We start from the raw sequence: 18,351 nt of genomic DNA on the forward strand, positions 1-18,351 counted from the left end.
AACAACAAATGAGTGCCAAAAAGGTGTCGAAAAGTGGCGGGCGGAGAGAAGGAAGCACTTACAGAAGGAATGCGGGGGAATTAGGAGCACCTCGCACTGACTTTTCCTCGACAGAACCTCGCTCCCCTCCCCCCAGCTCCAACCGCCCTTCTCCGGCCGTTAGGGCGCACGCGCAAAAGGAGCGCTCGCTCTTGGGGGAGAAAAGCAGCTGGCGCGAGCCCGGGGGCTGGATCTTAGGAAGAAGGATAAAAGCGGGAAGGGGCTCGTGCTGACGGAGGGAGGGCGTGGCCAACGCCTGTCTCGTGACCTAAAGCGAGGAGGGGAGGGAGCGGGAGCGTTATGGGCCTCGCTCGCCGGTTTTGGCGGGAAACCGCCGTCGAGGCTTCTGAAGAGATTTCGCGCCCTCTCTCTTACCCGCCTCTCGCTCGCCCACCCACACAAAATAACGCCACCGCTTAATAAAACGCTTTTTTTTTTTTTTTGCCGCCGTCGGAGCTGCCCGGCCGCAACCGCCGGCCTCCCTGTGTTTAGATAACCTGCCCCAATGGTTTCCTCAGGAAACCAACGGTTTCCTCCCCATAGGTGGCCTGCCCCCCCCCCCCAATAATACTAACCGAGGGGTCGGGCTCCATCTCTTCCCCTCGCGCGCGCGTATACACGGCGGTCTCCCGGCGGGCACGTTCCGCGCACGCAGCTCTTCTCCCTCAACGCAGCCCCAGGGCGAAGCGGGAGTTGGGGCAAAACGGGGGGCGGGCGGGCGCGGCAAACTCGCGCTCCCCACACGTGGTGGGAGCCTCGGCTGGGCGGAGAGGTGGGGTAAAAGCGGGAGGGAAAGGGTTTGAGGTTGTGTTTAGGGGACTCGGCGGAGCCTGAAAGTTAGGCGGGCGGTAGCTTTATTTGGCCTCCTGGCCCCCCAAATTACACCTAAGTCCTACTTTCTGGAAGCCCAGAAACTCGGCTTTCATCCATGACCAGTTGTGAGCCGTGTAATCTCTAGGCAGGAAGAGAGGAACGACTTTGAAGATTAGCATTTTGTCCTATTTAGCATTTCATCGCCAACCTCTCTCTCTCTCTCTCTCTCTCTCTCTCTCACACACACACACACACTTATTTCCATTCAGGTTTCTGAGCAGACCTCGGAGGCAAATACAATCCAAATATGAAAGCACAAGTCTTGTTAGTTTCAGGTTATTCACAAGCACATCCATATGGCTGTATCAGAAATGCTGTCACTATTTTCCTGGCTGGTTTAGGCCTAACGCACACAGCAGCATCCAGCTTTTCCCTCAAGTATATGCGCATTGGAACAGCACTTTTAACGCTAATAATAATAATTGTACCCCACCCATCTGACAGGATTGCCCCTGCCACTCTGGGCGGCTTCCAACATATATAAAAACATAACACGTAAAACATTACATGTTAAAAGGCTTCCCTATACTTGCTGCCGTATTGTTTAATAATAATAATAATATATTTATACCCCGCCCATCTGGCTGAGTTTCCCCAGCCACTCTGGGCGGCTCCCAATCAAATATTAAAAACAATACAGCATTAAACATTGAAAACTTCCCTAAATAGGACTGCCTTCAGATGTCTTCTAAAAGTAAGATAGTTTATTTCTTTGACATCTGGTAGGAGGGCGTTCCACAGGGAGGGCGCCACTACCAAGAAGGCCCTCTGCCTGGTTCTCTGTAACCTCACTTCTCGCAGAGAGGGAACCACCAGAAGGCTCTTGGCGCTGGATCTCAGTGTCTGGGCTGAATGATGGAGGTGGAGACGCTCCTTCAGGTATACTGGACCGAGGCCGTTTAGGGCTTTAAAGGTCTGCACCAACACTTTGAATTGTGCCCGGAAACGTACTGGGAGCCAATGCAGATCTCTCAGGACCGGTGTTATATGGTCCCAGCAGCCACTCCCAGTCACCAGTCTAGCTGCCGCTTTCTGGATTAATATCGTATACATCTCTACACATCTCTCCCGTAAGACTATTTTGTGTTAGTTGCCACTCGGCAGCCCATACTTTCTCCCAAAAATGGCTTCCACACAAATGCTACCATAGTTTATATACAGGATTTTCAGCTCCTGACTTCAGCAATCCTGGCACCTTAAGGACAAGTGTCTCCAAGTGTGTCCACTGTGCTCTCACCCTTAATGCTTTCAGCCGTAAATTAATCTGAGTAAAAAATTTAGGGTTATAGCTATGCAAGTTGGTAGTGGCAAAAAGGTCAAGGAAGGAAGTCTGGGTTTGTTTTTTTTAATAGCATAAGCTTTAGGTACTTCACAACATTCTGAGACAAGCCAGCCTTTACTCCTGGAAATAGATGTGAGCGCTAACAATGAAAACATAGACACAAATGGTTTTTTTCTGATTTTATATTCTTCCCTTCTATCAAATGGCTTGAAGAACAAATTATATACAGACCAGTAAAAGGCTGGCCTGTTGATAAACTGACATCTATGGGTATTTTGTAGCTGAACCTATTTCCCACATTCTTCTTTCGGCCTTGTATTGCTAGACAGCAATTATGTATGTTAATCGTTACACACCAGCATTATATAATCGTTGGTCCAACTAACGCATCCTAACAAATCGGCTTACATGCAGTCACAAAGCTCTGACATTGGTCCTCCTCACCTATTACAGCTACAGAATTCATTTGAATATGTTCGCACATTATGGACTAGCCTATAGGGAGAGATCTTCAGGTTGCAATACCAAGCATTTTTCAGTCTTTCAGGAGAATATTGAGGAGGAAGATAGCTCAACATCTCGGCTGCCAAAAGAGTATACAATTCCATCTTTTCATATTGCATTGTGCAGTTTAAACAGTTCACATTAATTATTCCCCTTCATTTGTTGCCTGTTGGTCCTTCCTTTTGCCACTTTCTATAACATCTCAGCCTGCACCCCAGGATTACATAACTCTGTCCCCTCCTTGAAAACCTACCCTGCCCCTTCAGTCCATTGCACCTCGTAGTCCCCCTCCTACCCCTGTCCCAAAAATCATCACCACCGGTTCCCTCATGCCCATACCGTTCCGTATTATCCTTGCATTGCTTATCTGTAGTTTTAGCCTCCGCCCCTAGTGCTGCTTAGAAGAGACCAGCGTTTATTTGCCATGCTTGGGAAAGAAGACTCTCTGCTCACCTCTGCCACCTCCCCTTGTCCTGTTGCTGCTGTCACTCACTCCGAGAAACTTGCTGTCCTGAAATACGCACGCTCAGCTCTCAAGAGTTACATAGATCCTCCTGCACACACAAACCACAAAGTGTGTGGAGTCGGGGGGGGGGTTACTCACCTCTGCGCAGTGAGAATTATTACACCTTGGCCTGACCAAGCAGGGGTAATATCTTATTTCTAAGCCCAGAGCAGCAGAAGGTGGCAGCATCTAGCCGTTGGCTGCAGATCCCTTCCTGCGTGCTGTTTGCTTTCTGACACTTGCATTCCTCCTCCCCCTTTCGGGGTATCGTTTTGCCAACAATCACACACGCACACACCTGATTCCAGGCTGGTTGACAGCCAGGCTTCAACAGGAATGGTAGTAGAGACGAGTGATGCAAGAGTTTTCATGATAAACTGGATCATGAACATGTAATACAATATGTAAAATGCCACTGTGTTGTGGCTGACATTTCTCTCACTGTGCCCTGTAAAAAAAAGGACGCCTGGGCAGTTAAGTCCAGACAAAGGCGACTATGGGGTTGCTGCGCTCATCTCGCTTTCAGGCCGAGGGAGCTGGCGTTTGTCCACAGACAGCTTTCTGGGTCATGTGGCCAGCCTGACTAAACCACTTCTGGCGCAACGAGACACCGTGACGGAAATCAGAGTGCACAGAAACGCCGTTTACCTTCCCGCTGCAGCGGTACCTGTTTATCTACTTGCATTGGTGTGCTTTCGAACTGCTCGGTTGGCAGGAGCTGGGACAGAGCAACCAGAGCTCACCCCGTTGCTGGGATTTGAACCGCCAACCTTCTGATTGGCAAGCCCAAAAGGCTCAGTGGTTTAGACCACAGCACCACCCGCATCCCCAAAATTTGCCTTCTAGGAAAAACGAAGTCACAAACCGATGCACAAGTCCTAGTACCAGTTGTTAAATGTAATTGAAATAAACACCTAAGGTTTCCATAAAAGTGAGAAAATGAAATCAGAATAATTAAAAACTGGGCAGGAAGGACTGGGAGTGAGAGAAATGTCACTAAAGTCAGAAATCATCAAAAGAGAAAAGATGGAAGAGTGATGCATCATTATTACACAAAAGGAGTGCAGAAAATGAGAACAAATGCATTAGAAGTAAGAAGCGAAGAAGGTAAAGTTGACTGCCAAACATGTATCTTCTGGCAGCACCATGAACAGCAATATGCAGCCCAAGTTTGTACGTGTAAACTCCACCTACTCTCAGGTAAGTGCGTAGAAGACTGAAGTATTAGTTAGGTGGAAGAATCTTAACAGTTTTCTACTTGCTCCAAACCGGATTGATTATACAAGCACAGCAATAGGAACCAAATTCTTCCAGGGGGCTTGAGTTGTAGTTCAGTGAAGCAAACACTGAGATGCACAGGTAAGTATGCATAGGACTGCAGTCTGAGATGCCACCATACTAGTAGAATAGCAGAACAGAATAGCATAAGGGGTTAAGAAAAGTGGACGGCATTCAAGCAAGGTGGCAAAAGCAGACAAGTGGATTAAAAAGGAAACCAATTTCCTGTTGTATATCTCAGGGGTGGCTAATGTTCCCTCCAGATTTTGTGGAGTACAATCATCTGCTCCAGTGGCCAGGGATGCTGGGAGTTGCAGTCTAAAACATCTGAGGCCACCACACTGACCACCTCTGCATTGCCATATGTACATTCAGAAAATGTGTGACGGTACAACATCACATTTTTGGATGGACGCAGTGTTAAGTTGTGGGCGAACATATCAGACGACACAGCGATTCTTCAAACAGCTCTTGTTTATTCACAGGCCAGAACTGAACTGAACTGAAGGGTTCAGCCAGCCTGCTTATATAGAGCTCCACTACAACGCAACTGTAACACTTTCTGTAACTATCCAATCACTGAACATCACTTTCAATCCCTTATTTGCATATGCAGACCTTAGTGAAAACTATCTACAGTATCCCCCTGCTGGCCCAGGGTGAGAACTTCAGTACATAACACACAGGTTCTTAGTCTTGCTACATGCAGAGCCTACTTAAGACAGCCAAAAACGATGGTCCTAGGCCAGCGCGTGTTAACAAAATGGTGGCAACCAGAGGCAGAGACTAGCATAATCATATGAAAAATACTGACATTATTCTATCATTTCTTCTTGCATTCTCATTTCGGACATAATTTGCCACTCTCTTTCATGCTTCCTCTTTGCTCCTTTTACTGGTAGTTATTGCCCAGAGCTTTAGATAGAATGTTAGTCAAAACTGCTTTCCACCCCATGTTTTAGTTTTATGGTTTAGGACTACTTTTGGTTTTGTTGTTTGTCATTAACATATTTATCTGCTGTGCAAATTGTTTCTGTATTTTTGTACACTTCTCTGAGGAAGGGCACCTAAAAAGCATTTTACGTTTATTTGTTTACTTACTTACATATTTATAAAATGCACTGTACTAAAAATAAATAAATTAGCAAGGCAGAACGTATTAAAACACAGCATCGCAATAAGATCAGTGAAAGCACGACCAATAAATAAAATACTGGTTGGTAAAATAAATTCTCATCTTAAAGGCCTGTCTAAATTCAATGTAGAGCTATGATGAATGTTGCATTTCAGTTTGCCAGATAGAACAATCCCCAGTCTCCTCCCCTCATGTGCTGTTCTGGGGCTTCTCCTGACCCCTCCGAGTCAATTTCAGGGACTTGGGGGGAAGAAGTGGGAAAGGCGTTCGTGCAAGTGGAAGTCATTGCACAGGGCTGCCACAGATGGGGCATGTTAGGTGAATCCCACCCACAGTTTTCAGGAGACACCCAAAGGAAAATAGTGTAGTGGTCCAGACTGAAGCTCTCTTGGATAAAACTGACTTTCTAGATCAATTTAAAGCAAAGTTCAGGCAATGGAAACTGTCTTTGTCACCCTACACCTTTATCAGGAGAGAGAAAGGGAAAATGTGTCCCTGTTAATCCTCCTTGATCCTTCAGCACTTTTTCATACCATGAACCATGGTATTCTTCTGGAGCAGATGTCTCAGTTGGTGTGGGTAGCACTGTTTTGCAGCTGTTCCGGTCCTATTTGAATAACCATCTTCAGAGGGTGATTAAATACGGATTATACAGATTAATGGAATACAGGTTTGTAAAAAGCAAAAAAGGAGGAAAAGGTTCTGACCTCCCTTTGTCTCCTCAGCCTGGTCCTCGGACCCTTGTCGGCACAAAAAGAGTCCACGAGAATATCCTTGCAGAGTTTTATTCGTAAAAATCTTTGTGCAAAACACGACTGAATAACTATACACACCAGCACTAACCAACCAACCAACCCAAACACCAGCCTAACATTTCTCTCTCTATATATACAACCCAGTGCAGGCCGCTGACTCATGCTGACCCAGCTTTATTCGCATTAAAGAAACAGCGGCCATTTTAGCCGTGACAGGTCTATCATTGGATATTAGCAAACCCTCCAAGTGTCCCTATTTTCCAGGGACAGTCCCGGATTTACAAAAGCCGTCCCAGTTTCTGATTTGATCCTGGAATGTCCCACTTTTCCTTAGGACATCTCTATTTTCATCAGAGAAGTGTTGGAGGGTATGGTAGGACGTCCCTATTTTCATCAGATATATGTTTGAGGTTTATGAGTTATGTGACTCCAGAGCTAAGGAGATAACCTTTAGAAGGCACCTGAAGGCAGCATTCTATAGGGAAGTGTTAAAATGTTTAATGTTTTGTTATGTTTTTATATGTGTTGGAAGCCGCCCAGAGTGGCTGGAGCAACCCAGTCAAATAGGCAGGGTATAAATAATAAAATTATTATTATTATGAAATAGGATGTCCCTATTTTCATCCGAGAAATGTTTTGGGATATGTAGACAAATAGAGCCTCCATTATTCAAAAATGGGGCTGAACAATAGAGGAGAGTGTTACATCATGTCCTTCTTCTACATGGTGCCTAGGGAACAACTTGCACCTTAATATCAGCAAGACAAAGGAGATGGTGTTGGACTTTCGGAGGAAGAGAGGAGAACTAGCCCTGCTGTGCATCAGGGAGGGCTGTGTGGAGAGAGTCTCTTCCTTTAATTTCCTAGGAATTTATCTCAGTGAAGACCTTACTTGGAAAATAAATATAACCCAGGTGGTTAAGAAAGCCCAACAGAGACTCCATCTCCTCAGAGTATTGCGGGAGAACAATGTCAATCAACATTTGATGGTCTCCTTCTATTGGTCAACAATAGAAAGTGTCCTTTCATACTGCATCACGGTGTGGTACGCTGGTTTGACATCAGCTGATAGAAAGTGCCTACAGAGGGTGGTGAATACAGCACAAGATATTATGGGCTGTCCCGTGAATCCACTGGATGAAATAGCAGAAGAACGTTGCCTTAGGAGAGTGAGGAAAATTCTCAGGGATGATTCACACCCTGGCCGGCACTTTCTTGATCTCCAGCCCTCAGGCAGAAGATATAGAAGCATGATTAGTCGCACCAACAGGGTAAAGAACAGCTTCTATCCGTGGGCTGTTAGGCTGCTGAATGAAAAGATAACAACAGGGCAACTGGCTTTCGGGTTTGGTGGGTGTGCGTCAGTAAACGAGGGGAATTAAGACTCAGAGAGCTGAGTGGGGGGTGCTCGTGTAATCTCGCTGTATACAAGTCGTACAAGTGACAATAAAGTATTTCAATTTCAATATAATTCAATTTCTTGTGAACTTTCCAGAGGCATCTCGTTGGCCAGTGTTGAATAAAGAATGCTTGGCTACATAGTGAATAACCTGTGGTCCGCCAGAGGTTGTAGGACTCCTATATGCCTCAACCAGCAAGGCTATTGGCCAGGGATTATGGGAACTGTAGTCCAACAATGCTGCCGGGGGGGGGGCATGTTCCCTATCATGCTGTACTAGTGTCTAATCCACCACCAATATATTGCAGACAGTGTCATGAGACCTTGTCCTTCTCTGTTTTCTGCTTCTTTGCGAGGTATCTTTATTTTAAAATGTATATCCTGCAAGCTGTAGCCCAAACAAAGCAAAGGGAGAAAGAAACTCAAGGTTGCCTTCCTGAGTTTTGAATTTAATACACGTCAGACACTGATTGTGTTAGGAACAACATATCTACAAGGACAACATGTTTGTCTGGTGCTGCAGAATGAAGAGGAAGGGCAATTTGTTCCTTTTCGGCTGTAGAAGGGAGAAAATCTGACCAGTGATCAGTGTGAATATAAGTAGTGCTTTTCTTCTAGGACAAAAGTATGCTGGTACTGCATGCTTTTGAGTACCCTCGGAAAAAAGCACAGAATATAACAAATGCTAATTTTATTAGATTCATATCAGCAGGCTTCTATCAGCAGCAAATAGTGCCTTTTGATTAGTGTGTGAAACACCCCTTGACAGGTAAACGTTGCAAATTGTTTTAAGACAGCATTGCTGCAAGCACAGTTGTGCAACAGCAAACGACCCTCACTGATGTCACATGTATGACTTTGGCCATCAGTATGGACTTGTGCTGAGGCCCATATACACATGCCAAATGCTGCTGTGTTTCAGAGATGTCACATGGATTTAGCAATACTTGGATTTCAAAAAAAGCCTTATGCAATAGCAGACAGCAGGGTAGGGTTGTGAGGCTGCTTCATAGATGCAGAGGGTCACAGCGGTGGTCAGATCTGCACGGTGCAAACACACTGGTAAAGGTAAAGGTAAAGGGACCCCTGACCGTTAGGTCCGGTTGTGACCGACTCTGGGGTTGCGGTGCTCATCTCACTTTACTGGCCGAGGGAGCTTCCGGGTCTTGTGGCCAGTATGACTAAGCTGCTTCTGGCGAACCAGAGCAGCGCACGGAAACGCTGTTTACCTTCCTGCCAGAGTGGTACCTATTTGTCTACTTGTACTTTGACGTGCTTTCGAACTGCTAGGTTGGCAGGAGCAGGGACCGAGCAACCGCCAACCGTCTGATCGGCAAGTCCTAGGCTCTGTGGATTAACCCACAGCGCCACCCGTGTCCCAAATACACCGGTAGGCGTGCCCAATTAGCTCTCCTGGAGAGTTTGCAACATGGCAAACTCGTTGCTGCCTCACCCCTTTCCATTCCAGTGTGCAGCAGTGACATGGGAGACGGGTGCATAGCTGTCAACTTTTCCCTTTTCTTGCAAGGAATCCTATTTGTAATAAGGGAATTTCCCTTAAAAAATGGGAAACGTTGATAGCTATAGACGTGTGTGTGTGTGTGTGTGTGTGTGTGTGTGTGTGTGTGTGTGGTAAGTGTCCCCATCTCATCTCACTGTTCACTGCTAACCTTATGGGCTAACCCTCACATCTCCTACAAAGCTATGGAATAATAGGCAATGTCCTGTTGTAATTCAGTAGGGATTTTCCTAATGTGGGTGAAGAGGGAGGCCCCATCCTTCAGGAAAAAGCATCTGACAAATTCGATAATGTTTTTATCCTGGGACAATGACTTATTTGCAGTAACTGATAAGAGGAGACAGTTCTTAAGAGAGAATGCTGTGTCTTGTCAGAGAAGAATCAGAAATTTCAGTTTGTTTTATCCTTATATTCATTTAGATTTTATTCGGATTTGCATAAATTCATTTTATTCCACATCCCATTTTATTTTAATATTTCATTTTCTTACTTGCTAAAAGAGGTTTTTAAGAGGGGCATGTTACAATCTGCCAGTGAAATGTAGCATTCTGAGATAGTGTGTGTTGCAGCTTATTTTAATGGCTACTTTTAAAATGAGGCTGCATTTTAACCTGTATTTTAAATTGGTTTTTTTTGGGGGGGGTCCTTTTCTTTCCCCCCTCCCATTATGTTTTTACTGTGATTTTATTGGTGTTAGCCGCCCTGAGCCCAGCTCTGGCCGGGGAGGGCGGGGTATAAATAAAAATTTATTATTATTATTATTATTATTAGAGTGCGAGTTAACTTCTGCTGACGTCACCTTGTGTTACTTTCACACTGTTATAAACTTTTGTGATGCTCTGATGACAAGATACAAATTACCGATTCTGTTGTATTGGTAATTACTGTTCAGTAATTGCTTCGAGGAGAGATAAGAATGAATTGTCAGTTTTCACAATACCAGGGGTAGATGAAGGTTGTCCGCCTCCAGATCTACATTATTACCTTTTAATAAAAAGGTTAATGAATTGTCTAGAGGCTAAGTGGGGGAGCGAAACGGCAAAATTACGACACCAACTGCTTTAGGTCAATTAAGTCTAAGCTGGCTGTGAATAGGAACAAACGGATGCCAGAGAGCTAGGTGAATGGGAAGCAAAATGGCTGATGGATTTTCATGTTGAAAAATTATAATGGTGCACATTGGAAAAAATAATATTATATTGGCACAATAACACACACTGAATAGACTCTTAGGGAAGTGAGTTTGTAGTCATTGTGGGTACCATTGTAAAATGGCAGTCCATTTTCACATTTCGTCCCCATTCACTTCTATGAAATGCTGCCCCAGTTTGGTTTATTACTGCTACACTATCAAACAACATTACAGTGGTACCTCGGGTTAAGTACTTAATTCGTTCCGGAGGTCCGTTCTTAACCTGAAACTGTTCTTAACCCGAAGCACCACTTTAGCTAATGGGGCCTCCTGCTGCTGCTGCGCCGCCGCTGCACGATTTCTGTTCTCATCCTGAAGCAAAGTTCTTAACCTGAGGTACTATTCCTGGGTTAGCAGAATCTGTAACCTGAAGCGTATGTAACCTGAAGCGTATGTAACCCGAGGTACCACTGTATCTTCTGATGTACAGATAAGTGGTCTTCAGCTTACCCACAAGTAAGCTGAGCCCTCCCCCTTTAAAAAGTGATATTTTTAAGACGAGAAAGGTCCGTGAAAGGAGGAGAAAGAAATACAGAGAAAGAGGAAAGACTGACATATAACATTCCACGAGGTTGGATAAGATAATCCTCACAGTTCCTTCCAACTTTACAATTCTATGAGTCTATGATTTTATATGTATAAAATTAAGGTTTATGTCGCAGACTGAGGTTAAAAATAGATTCCATTGTACCAGCTGACATTACAAGTCCATAATACTTCTTCATAAAATTGAAAAAACCCCACCCATAAGTGAATTTAATGGACCTGTGCATTCTGATCCAGACTTCATATTTTTGTGCCTCATTGCATTTCTTGAGGGATTTTAGCGTAAGCTGCCTCTGAGTGAAATGAATATACCAATATATCAAAAAGATGGAACACAGCATATTCATTTGTAAACGGTGCTATCACTAAGCTATGCTATATCACAAACGATACAAACAGGAAAAAGTGTATATACACAATACACGAAATAGGTTGTCATTAAATATGCCATGCATTAAACATTCCATCAATTAGCAAGCAATTGATTAAGGCTTAAACATATTCAGTGGACCATTCATATAAGACTCACATTAAAAAGAAAATGTGATTAAGCACGGGTGCCCATTTTGTGTATTTTTAAAATATAATTTCTTACACCTCTAAGCTTAGATTGCGACAAATACTTGTTTGATTCCAGAATTGCAAAAGCATATCCACTTTTCCCGTGTTATCTTTCTAGAAAAAGAGGTGTCAGAACTGACCATGAACTTCTCCCTTCTTCTCTTATAATGGCAATGGCGCCCACCTGAGAGGTGCAGAGCTCCAGTCAGCTCCAGCTGAAAAAAAGCCCTACACTTTTCCAAGAAATAGAACATTCCTCCCAAAACTGTTTGAAACATCAACATCTCTATCTATCTATCTATCATCTATCTTTTGCCAAACATTACTTTACTAGCAATGTTATTACTAATTATACAGGTTGTTGTTGTTGTTTAAAAAAAAAACGATTTCCAGGAGGAAATTAAAAAGAAGCAGTAGATTTTTACCTTATTTCTACGTGGTTGCACTTCCCCTAGGATCATGTTTGCAGCTTGGAGCTGATCCGATAATCAGAAGCCCTCAGGGACACAAAGTTTACCAGTTATAGCTGGTGTGCTGTCTGCAAACTGTCCTGGACAGATATACGTAACCTTGCCTCAGTTATCCTGCCACGCTCTGACGTCGCGTTATTGGACTTCTTTATTGTTGCATCCAGTAACATCAGTAACTTCAGTTAATACAAAATACGGCAGCTGGATTGCTAACCAGGACTGGAATCGGGGAACACATCTCACCAGTTTAGAAATTCTGTAACACACCAGCACCCAGTCAATTTCCTAGCACATTTAAAAACAGGAGTTTTAAAGGGCTCAAGTCTTGGATACCTGAAGGAGTATTTCCTCCCTTTTGGAGCCACCCAATTATTAATGTAATCATCAGAGGCCTTTCTCCAAATTCCTAAATTCAGAAATAAGGTGAGTTTGAGAAAGGCTTGCCTTTTCTACCGGGGTGCCCTGGTTATTGAATGCTCCTCTCGGAAGGCTCTGTTGACACCAACTTTCTTGTCTTCACCACCTGAAGACCTTTTGATTTCTCCAGGTGTTTCAAGGTCACTGGATATTTTAAATCTTTTTGACGCTACGTTGGTTTTGTTTTAATTTCTGCCATTGTTTACGTCAAGTCAGAAAATTAAGTCAGAAGCATGCAGCCTTTAATGATTTCCATTTAATTTGTTTTAGTTGTTGGGTTCACTAATTAAACAAATGTCTATGTTTCCTGATCTATGCTCAAGCTCAGTGGATGTTACACCTCAACACTTGTGCATTCTCTCCAACATCTGGAAGCCAAAATCCAGGATACCATCTTCCCGTTTTTTATCACAGCAGCCATTTTGGTTGCCATGATCTTGCGTGATTTCGCATCACATTTCCCCTCCAAAAAAGTGCTTTTCTTGGGCACGGCACCAATAAATGTGTGTTTTGGGGTGACATGCCATATCATGGCTTGGGGGGGGGGGGTTTGCTCTGCAAAATTGCATGAGAGCACAGGATTGAAGTTGCTGAGCTTTTTTTTTTTACAATTTTACCCCAAAGTTGTTGAGCTGCCACGGGGGCAGGATTAAATCGAATGGTGGGCTGGATTAGGCCCCCAAAACAGACTTTGGACATGTATGATTGTACAGTGGTACCTCGGATTAAGAACTTAATTCATTCCGGAGGTCCGTTCTTAACCTGAAACTGTTCCTAACCTGAAGCACCACTTTAGCTAATGGGGCCTCCTGCTGCCGCCGCGCCGCCACAGTATGATTTCTGTTCTCATCCTGAAGCAAAGTTCTTAACCCGAGGTAATATTTCTGGGTTAGCGGAGTCTGTAACCTGAAGCATATGTAACCTGAAGCATATGTAACCTGAGGTACCACTGTAATATTTTTTTTCGGGAGGGGGGGAGGAGTCCTGCTGCTCTCTAAGTCAGTAGGTGTTGGCAGCAGATATTTTAAGCAGAAGTCAAGACTTAGTGTAGCTGGGAGATTGACCAATCCAGAGACAGGGTCCAGAGAGGGATTGCTGGGAATGTCACAATGTGGATTCCAGGTGATCACCCGTGTAAGTATTGACCAGACCAAGGCTTGATTAGCTTCAGCAAGGCGATGGCCTCATATTCCTTCACACCTCACCCAAAGATGGACATTGTAATCCTGATTGTTTGTTCGTTCCGACTTTTCAGCTACCCAGTTCAAGATGGCTACTGGTGATACATAAATATAAATAACATGTTTTCCTGTCCTGGAGTGCCAGGGTCTGTGGGAACTGGAGAGCCCACCACGACTAATGCTAGCCTCTGCATCATCAACATTTGTTTTTTTTAAGAGCATGCCACTTTGATGAAGAGCACCATCCACACCATACATTTAAAGGACATGGTTCCTGCCAAATAAGCACAGGAATCATATTTACCCTGTCCAGAGCTACAGTTCCCAGCACCCTTAACAAACTGCAGTCCCCAGGATTCTTTGGGAGAAGCTGTGCGCTTTAAATGTGCTGAAATACCTCTGGGCCGACCCCTGATGCTTCCCACCACATGAGCACCACCCAACCTGCTACCCCTGTTAATTTTGCTGGAGTGGGTGGGCAGGAGCTCAGGGTGGGGGGCACCTTACCCAAGGCTCTCTCACACTTGCTTGAGAGCCCTGGCGTGTGTCATTATTTCTGGCGCATGCTGAGTTCAGCTCATAGCCCTTGACATCAACCAAAATTCAAAGCATTTAAACTGATTCGATTCCAAGGGTCATTCTATGGTGAAGAACAGTCTGATTTGGCAGGCCCAACAAAGGGAAGCCTCCAGGATCTGGCTGCTCCTTGAGAGCAACGCTAACCTTTGCTGAGCGAATGTTCTACAGATAAAAGCTAGAGGGCGATCTTGTTTCTGAAAAGTTTCCTCTTGCCTGATCTCAGCGCTATTTTTCAAAGCAGTTACCGTATTTTTCGCTCTATAAGATGCACCAGACCACAAGACGCACCTAGTTTTTGGAGGAGGAAAACAAGAAAGAAAATATTCTGAATCTCAGAAGCCAGAACAGCAAGAGGGATCGCTGCGCAGTGAAAGCAGCAATCCTTCTTGCTGTTCTGGCTTCTGGGATATCTGCGCAGCCTGCATTCGCTCCATAAGACGCACACACATTTCCCCTTACTTTTTAGGAGGGAAAAAGTGAGTCTTATAGAGCAAAAAATACGGTAAACTCTTTCAAAAGTACACCGCCCTTCAAGGCTGCAAAGGACCAAAGAGTGAAGGTTCTGGGCATGCTCTCCAAAGTCCATCAACATCAGCACATGGTTTTTCACATTGTGACAGAACACGAGAAAGGGTAATGTGCTAAAGTATTTTTTCTCTTGACACACCAACCACAGTGCAGTATCATGTAGGCAGTGCATTTCTTTTAGAATAACAAGGTGCCAGTACTGCATACCCTTTAGTACTCCTAGAAAAAAGCCCTGCATGTAATGTAAGGTTAAGTAAAGGTAAAGGACCCCTGGATGGTTAAGTCCAGTCAAAGGCGATTATGGGGTGCGATGCTCATCTCGCTTCAGGCCAAAGGAGCCACTGTTTGTCTGCAGACAGCTTTCCAGGTCATGTGGCCAGCATGACTAGACTGCTTCTGGCGCAACAGGACACCGTGACGGAAGCCAGAGCGCACTCAAACGCCGTTTACCTTCCCGCCGCAGCAGTACCTATTTATCTACTTGCACTGGTGTATTGCGAAATGCTAGGTTGGCAGAAGCTGGGACAGAAATTTGTACTTTTTAAAATGGCTGCATAGGATTGTTTTATTCTTTTTATGTCAGCCACCTTGTGAGGGCTTTGCTTTAAACATTGGCAAAGATATCTAAAATAAAATAAATGAAACAATATTCTGAAACTTTCTGAACATGGGTGATTTATGTACGTTAAGTCCCAAGTACCACTGATCTGATCCTTCCATGCAGCCTCTTGTTGCGAGTCAAGATATTTGGACCGGGCTACTAATACAATTGGACGCGGGTGGTGCTGTGGTCTAAACCACAGAGCCTAGGGCTTGCTGATCAGAAGGTTGGCGGTTCGAATCCCCGTGACAGGGTGAGCTCCCGTTGCTCGGTCCCAGCTCCTGCCAACCTAGCAGTTCAAAAGTACATCAAAGTGCAAGTAGATAAATAGGTACCACTCCGGCGGGAAGGTAAATGGCGTTTCCGTGCGCTGCTCTGGTTCGCCAGAAGCGGCTTAGTCATGCTGGCCACATGATTCGGAAGCTGTACGCTGGCTCCCTCGGCCAGTAAAGTGAGATGAGCACCACAACCCCAGAGTCAGTCACGACTGGACCTAATGGTCAGGGGTCCCTTTACTAATCCAATTCTGGCCACAGAAATGGAAATAGAGAAAGAGATCCCTTAGCTCTCATAAAAGTAGAATCTTAGAACTGGGAAGGGACCCTGAGGATCATGAAGTACAACCCCCTGCAATTTAGGAATATATAGCTGTCCCATATGGGGATTGGACCTGCAACCTTGGCGTTATCACCACCACACTCTAACCAACTGAGCTATCCAGTGCACATAGGAAACACAATCAGAAGAAAGCAACAGCTCTTCCCAAGTCACCTTGGGATAATACGGCAGTTCTGGATGGTGGTGGTGGGGGAACAGTTACATCTTTCATCCCATAGGAATCCTTGTAAGTGAGGAGATGAATACTGCATCTGCCTAAAGATCCTATCATTTCCTGATACTTCACCAGCTACAAAGCCTGACAGCTAGTTTAGGCTAACCTAACTAATTCCACTTTCTCCTGGGTGTTTGTTTACGGACTGCATGAACAAATGTCCACCAGTAAATTGGCTAAAGGTAAGATATGACATGCCCTTAATTATTTATGATAGCAATTTCCCCAGTACCTCCAGAAATATCCAACATTTTATCCCCTTTCATGTTCATGCATCGTATCTGCAGTAATTTTACAGCGCTGAGTGTTTTATTTATTTAAATAGAAAGAAACCTTGAACACTGTGTGGATTCTGGGGATAAAATATGTACTTTATACAAAATTGCATCTAACTGTGAAGTGAAAAAGAAATAAGACTCATTTCGGATCATACTCTTCCTCTTTCGTTAACTAAGTTAGGTTTGGGCAGTAACCAGCATCACTGAAAATGCATTTGGTATGGTATGTTTTACAATACTGAAGGCGGAACCTATAGTAAAGTGGCCACGGGATACAGGATCTTTTCAGTGGTGGCTCCCTGGCTGTGGAACGCCCTTTCCAGAGAGCCTTTTTCCAAGCGGACGTTTTTTGATGCTGTTTTGGTGCCAGGAAATGTTACCTTTCTAATTTCAAAACCCTTTAAAACGTGCGTTCCTTTTTAACTTTCGCCGACTTGAGTTTTTATGCTGTTATTATATTTGAAATCATTATGGGCTGTTAGACTCCTTAGTGATCTTGGCCTCCAGATCTCTTATGACAGGGCTGCAAACAGTGGACCTGAATGATTAAAAAGGTGGTTACTTTTTGAGAAAAGAGACATAAAACTGGGCTGTAGTTGTGGGTTTCCTGCATGGGGAAGGGAGTGGCATTATTATTATTATTATTAATTATTATTATTATTATTATTATTAAAATTTCTATACCGCCCTTCCTGCGAGGATCACAGGGCAGTTTACAATATAAAAACACAACAAACAAAAACAACCCCCCGTCACACACACAACTTTAAAGGTCACAGGCCGCTTCATTAGCCAAAGGCTAATTAATGCCCGCCCCGTCGAAACCCCTCCGGCTTGGCTCTTCTGCTCCCCTCGGGAAACCTAGCGATCTCCAGAAGGGAGCGCGTTCCGCTCGCTCTGGGCCTCCCCGGCCCCGCCCCCTCGGCGCGGCGATTGGCCGAGCGGAGCGCTTCCCCTCGGCGGAGTGGTCGGGGCTGCTGCCCGTCAGCCTCCGCCTGTCAAAACACACAAGCCCCGGCCCTGTCACAACAGAAAAGAAAGAGAAGCGCGAGTGTGTGTGTGTGTGAGGGGAGTTGAAACCGGCGGCACTTCCTGCCGGTTGGCGGGCTGGCGGCGGCGGCGGGGAGCCCGGAGATGTGCGCGCTCAAATGCGGCTTCTGAGGGGGCGGGAAATAGGGGGCGCCTCCTGGCCGTGACCGGCGCCCCCCGCGCGAGTGAATGGGTGTGAGGGAAAGCGAGAAAGAGGACGAAGAGCGCGCGCAGCAGCAAGAGAAGGAGGCGGAGTGCGCCTCTCGCCTCGCCTCACGGTTCTCCTCAGCTGCAAAACTCCCTCATTGTCCCAAGTTTAGCGCCTCCCCGCCCTGCCCTTCCCCGCTTGCGACGGAGCCCCGGCTGCTGCGGAGGGGCGCCTGAGCCCGAGCGAGCGAGCGGGGCGGCTTTTCTCCTCATATTCCCACAGAAAATGCAGCAGGCGAGCGCGACGGCTCCTTCGCGGAAACTTGCCTCAGCGGCGCTTTAGGAAGGGGGAAGAGGAGAAAAGGGGTTGTTTTTTTTTTTTTAATTCAGCCTGGCGCCCCTCGAAGTTGACGCGGCTCCGCTTCGCGATGGCAGAAGCAACCCCGGCGCCCGCGGCGGGCGAAGGCGACTCGGAGCCTTTCCCGGAGCCCGAGGCGCCCCGGAGGAGGGAGCGCAGGAGCGGGGTGTCTCTGGCCGCCGCCGCCGCCGACCCCGAAGCGATCCTCCTCGAAGCGGCCAGGGCGACCCCTCGCAGGAGCAGCATCATTAAGGTAAGCATTGGCCGCCTGAGGGTGGGTGGGTGGGTTCACACGTGACGCCCGGCGCCGCCGCCGCGCGTGTTCAGCCGCTCGGCTCGCTCGC

At 45.7% G+C, this 18,351-nt stretch overlaps 2 protein-coding genes across 7 annotated transcripts in view; one reads left to right on the forward strand and one right to left on the reverse strand.

Annotated features, from left to right (window-relative positions):
* Positions 1-3,577, reverse strand: part of BOLL (boule homolog, RNA binding protein) — a 36,737-nt gene extending 33,160 nt beyond the window's left edge. Inside the window, exon 1 of one of the 6 annotated variants that reach the window (XM_081018760.1) lies at positions 3,303-3,449. In XM_081018760.1, the coding sequence (XP_080874886.1) occupies positions 3,303-3,392 (90 nt within the window). In that variant the 5' untranslated portion in view covers positions 3,393-3,449. Of the gene's footprint in view, positions 1-62; positions 183-614; positions 760-3,037; positions 3,133-3,302 lie in introns of those variants that run through there. The other 5 variants (XM_081018764.1, XM_081018762.1, XM_081018763.1 and 2 more) reach the window with 5 other exon arrangements.
* Positions 3,578-17,517: 13,940 nt separating this feature from the next.
* The window catches only part of PLCL1 (phospholipase C like 1 (inactive)), a 188,441-nt gene continuing 187,607 nt past the window's right edge, over positions 17,518-18,351 (forward strand). The window contains exon 1 of the mRNA XM_081015810.1: positions 17,518-18,260. Coding sequence (XP_080871936.1) covers positions 18,078-18,260 — 183 coding nt within the window. The 5' untranslated portion in view covers positions 17,518-18,077. The remainder of the gene's footprint in view (positions 18,261-18,351) is intronic.

Source organism: Podarcis pityusensis (assembly GCF_964106645.2).
Source record: "Podarcis pityusensis genome assembly, chromosome: 1".
Classification (NCBI taxonomy): Eukaryota; Metazoa; Chordata; class Lepidosauria; order Squamata; family Lacertidae; genus Podarcis; species Podarcis pityusensis.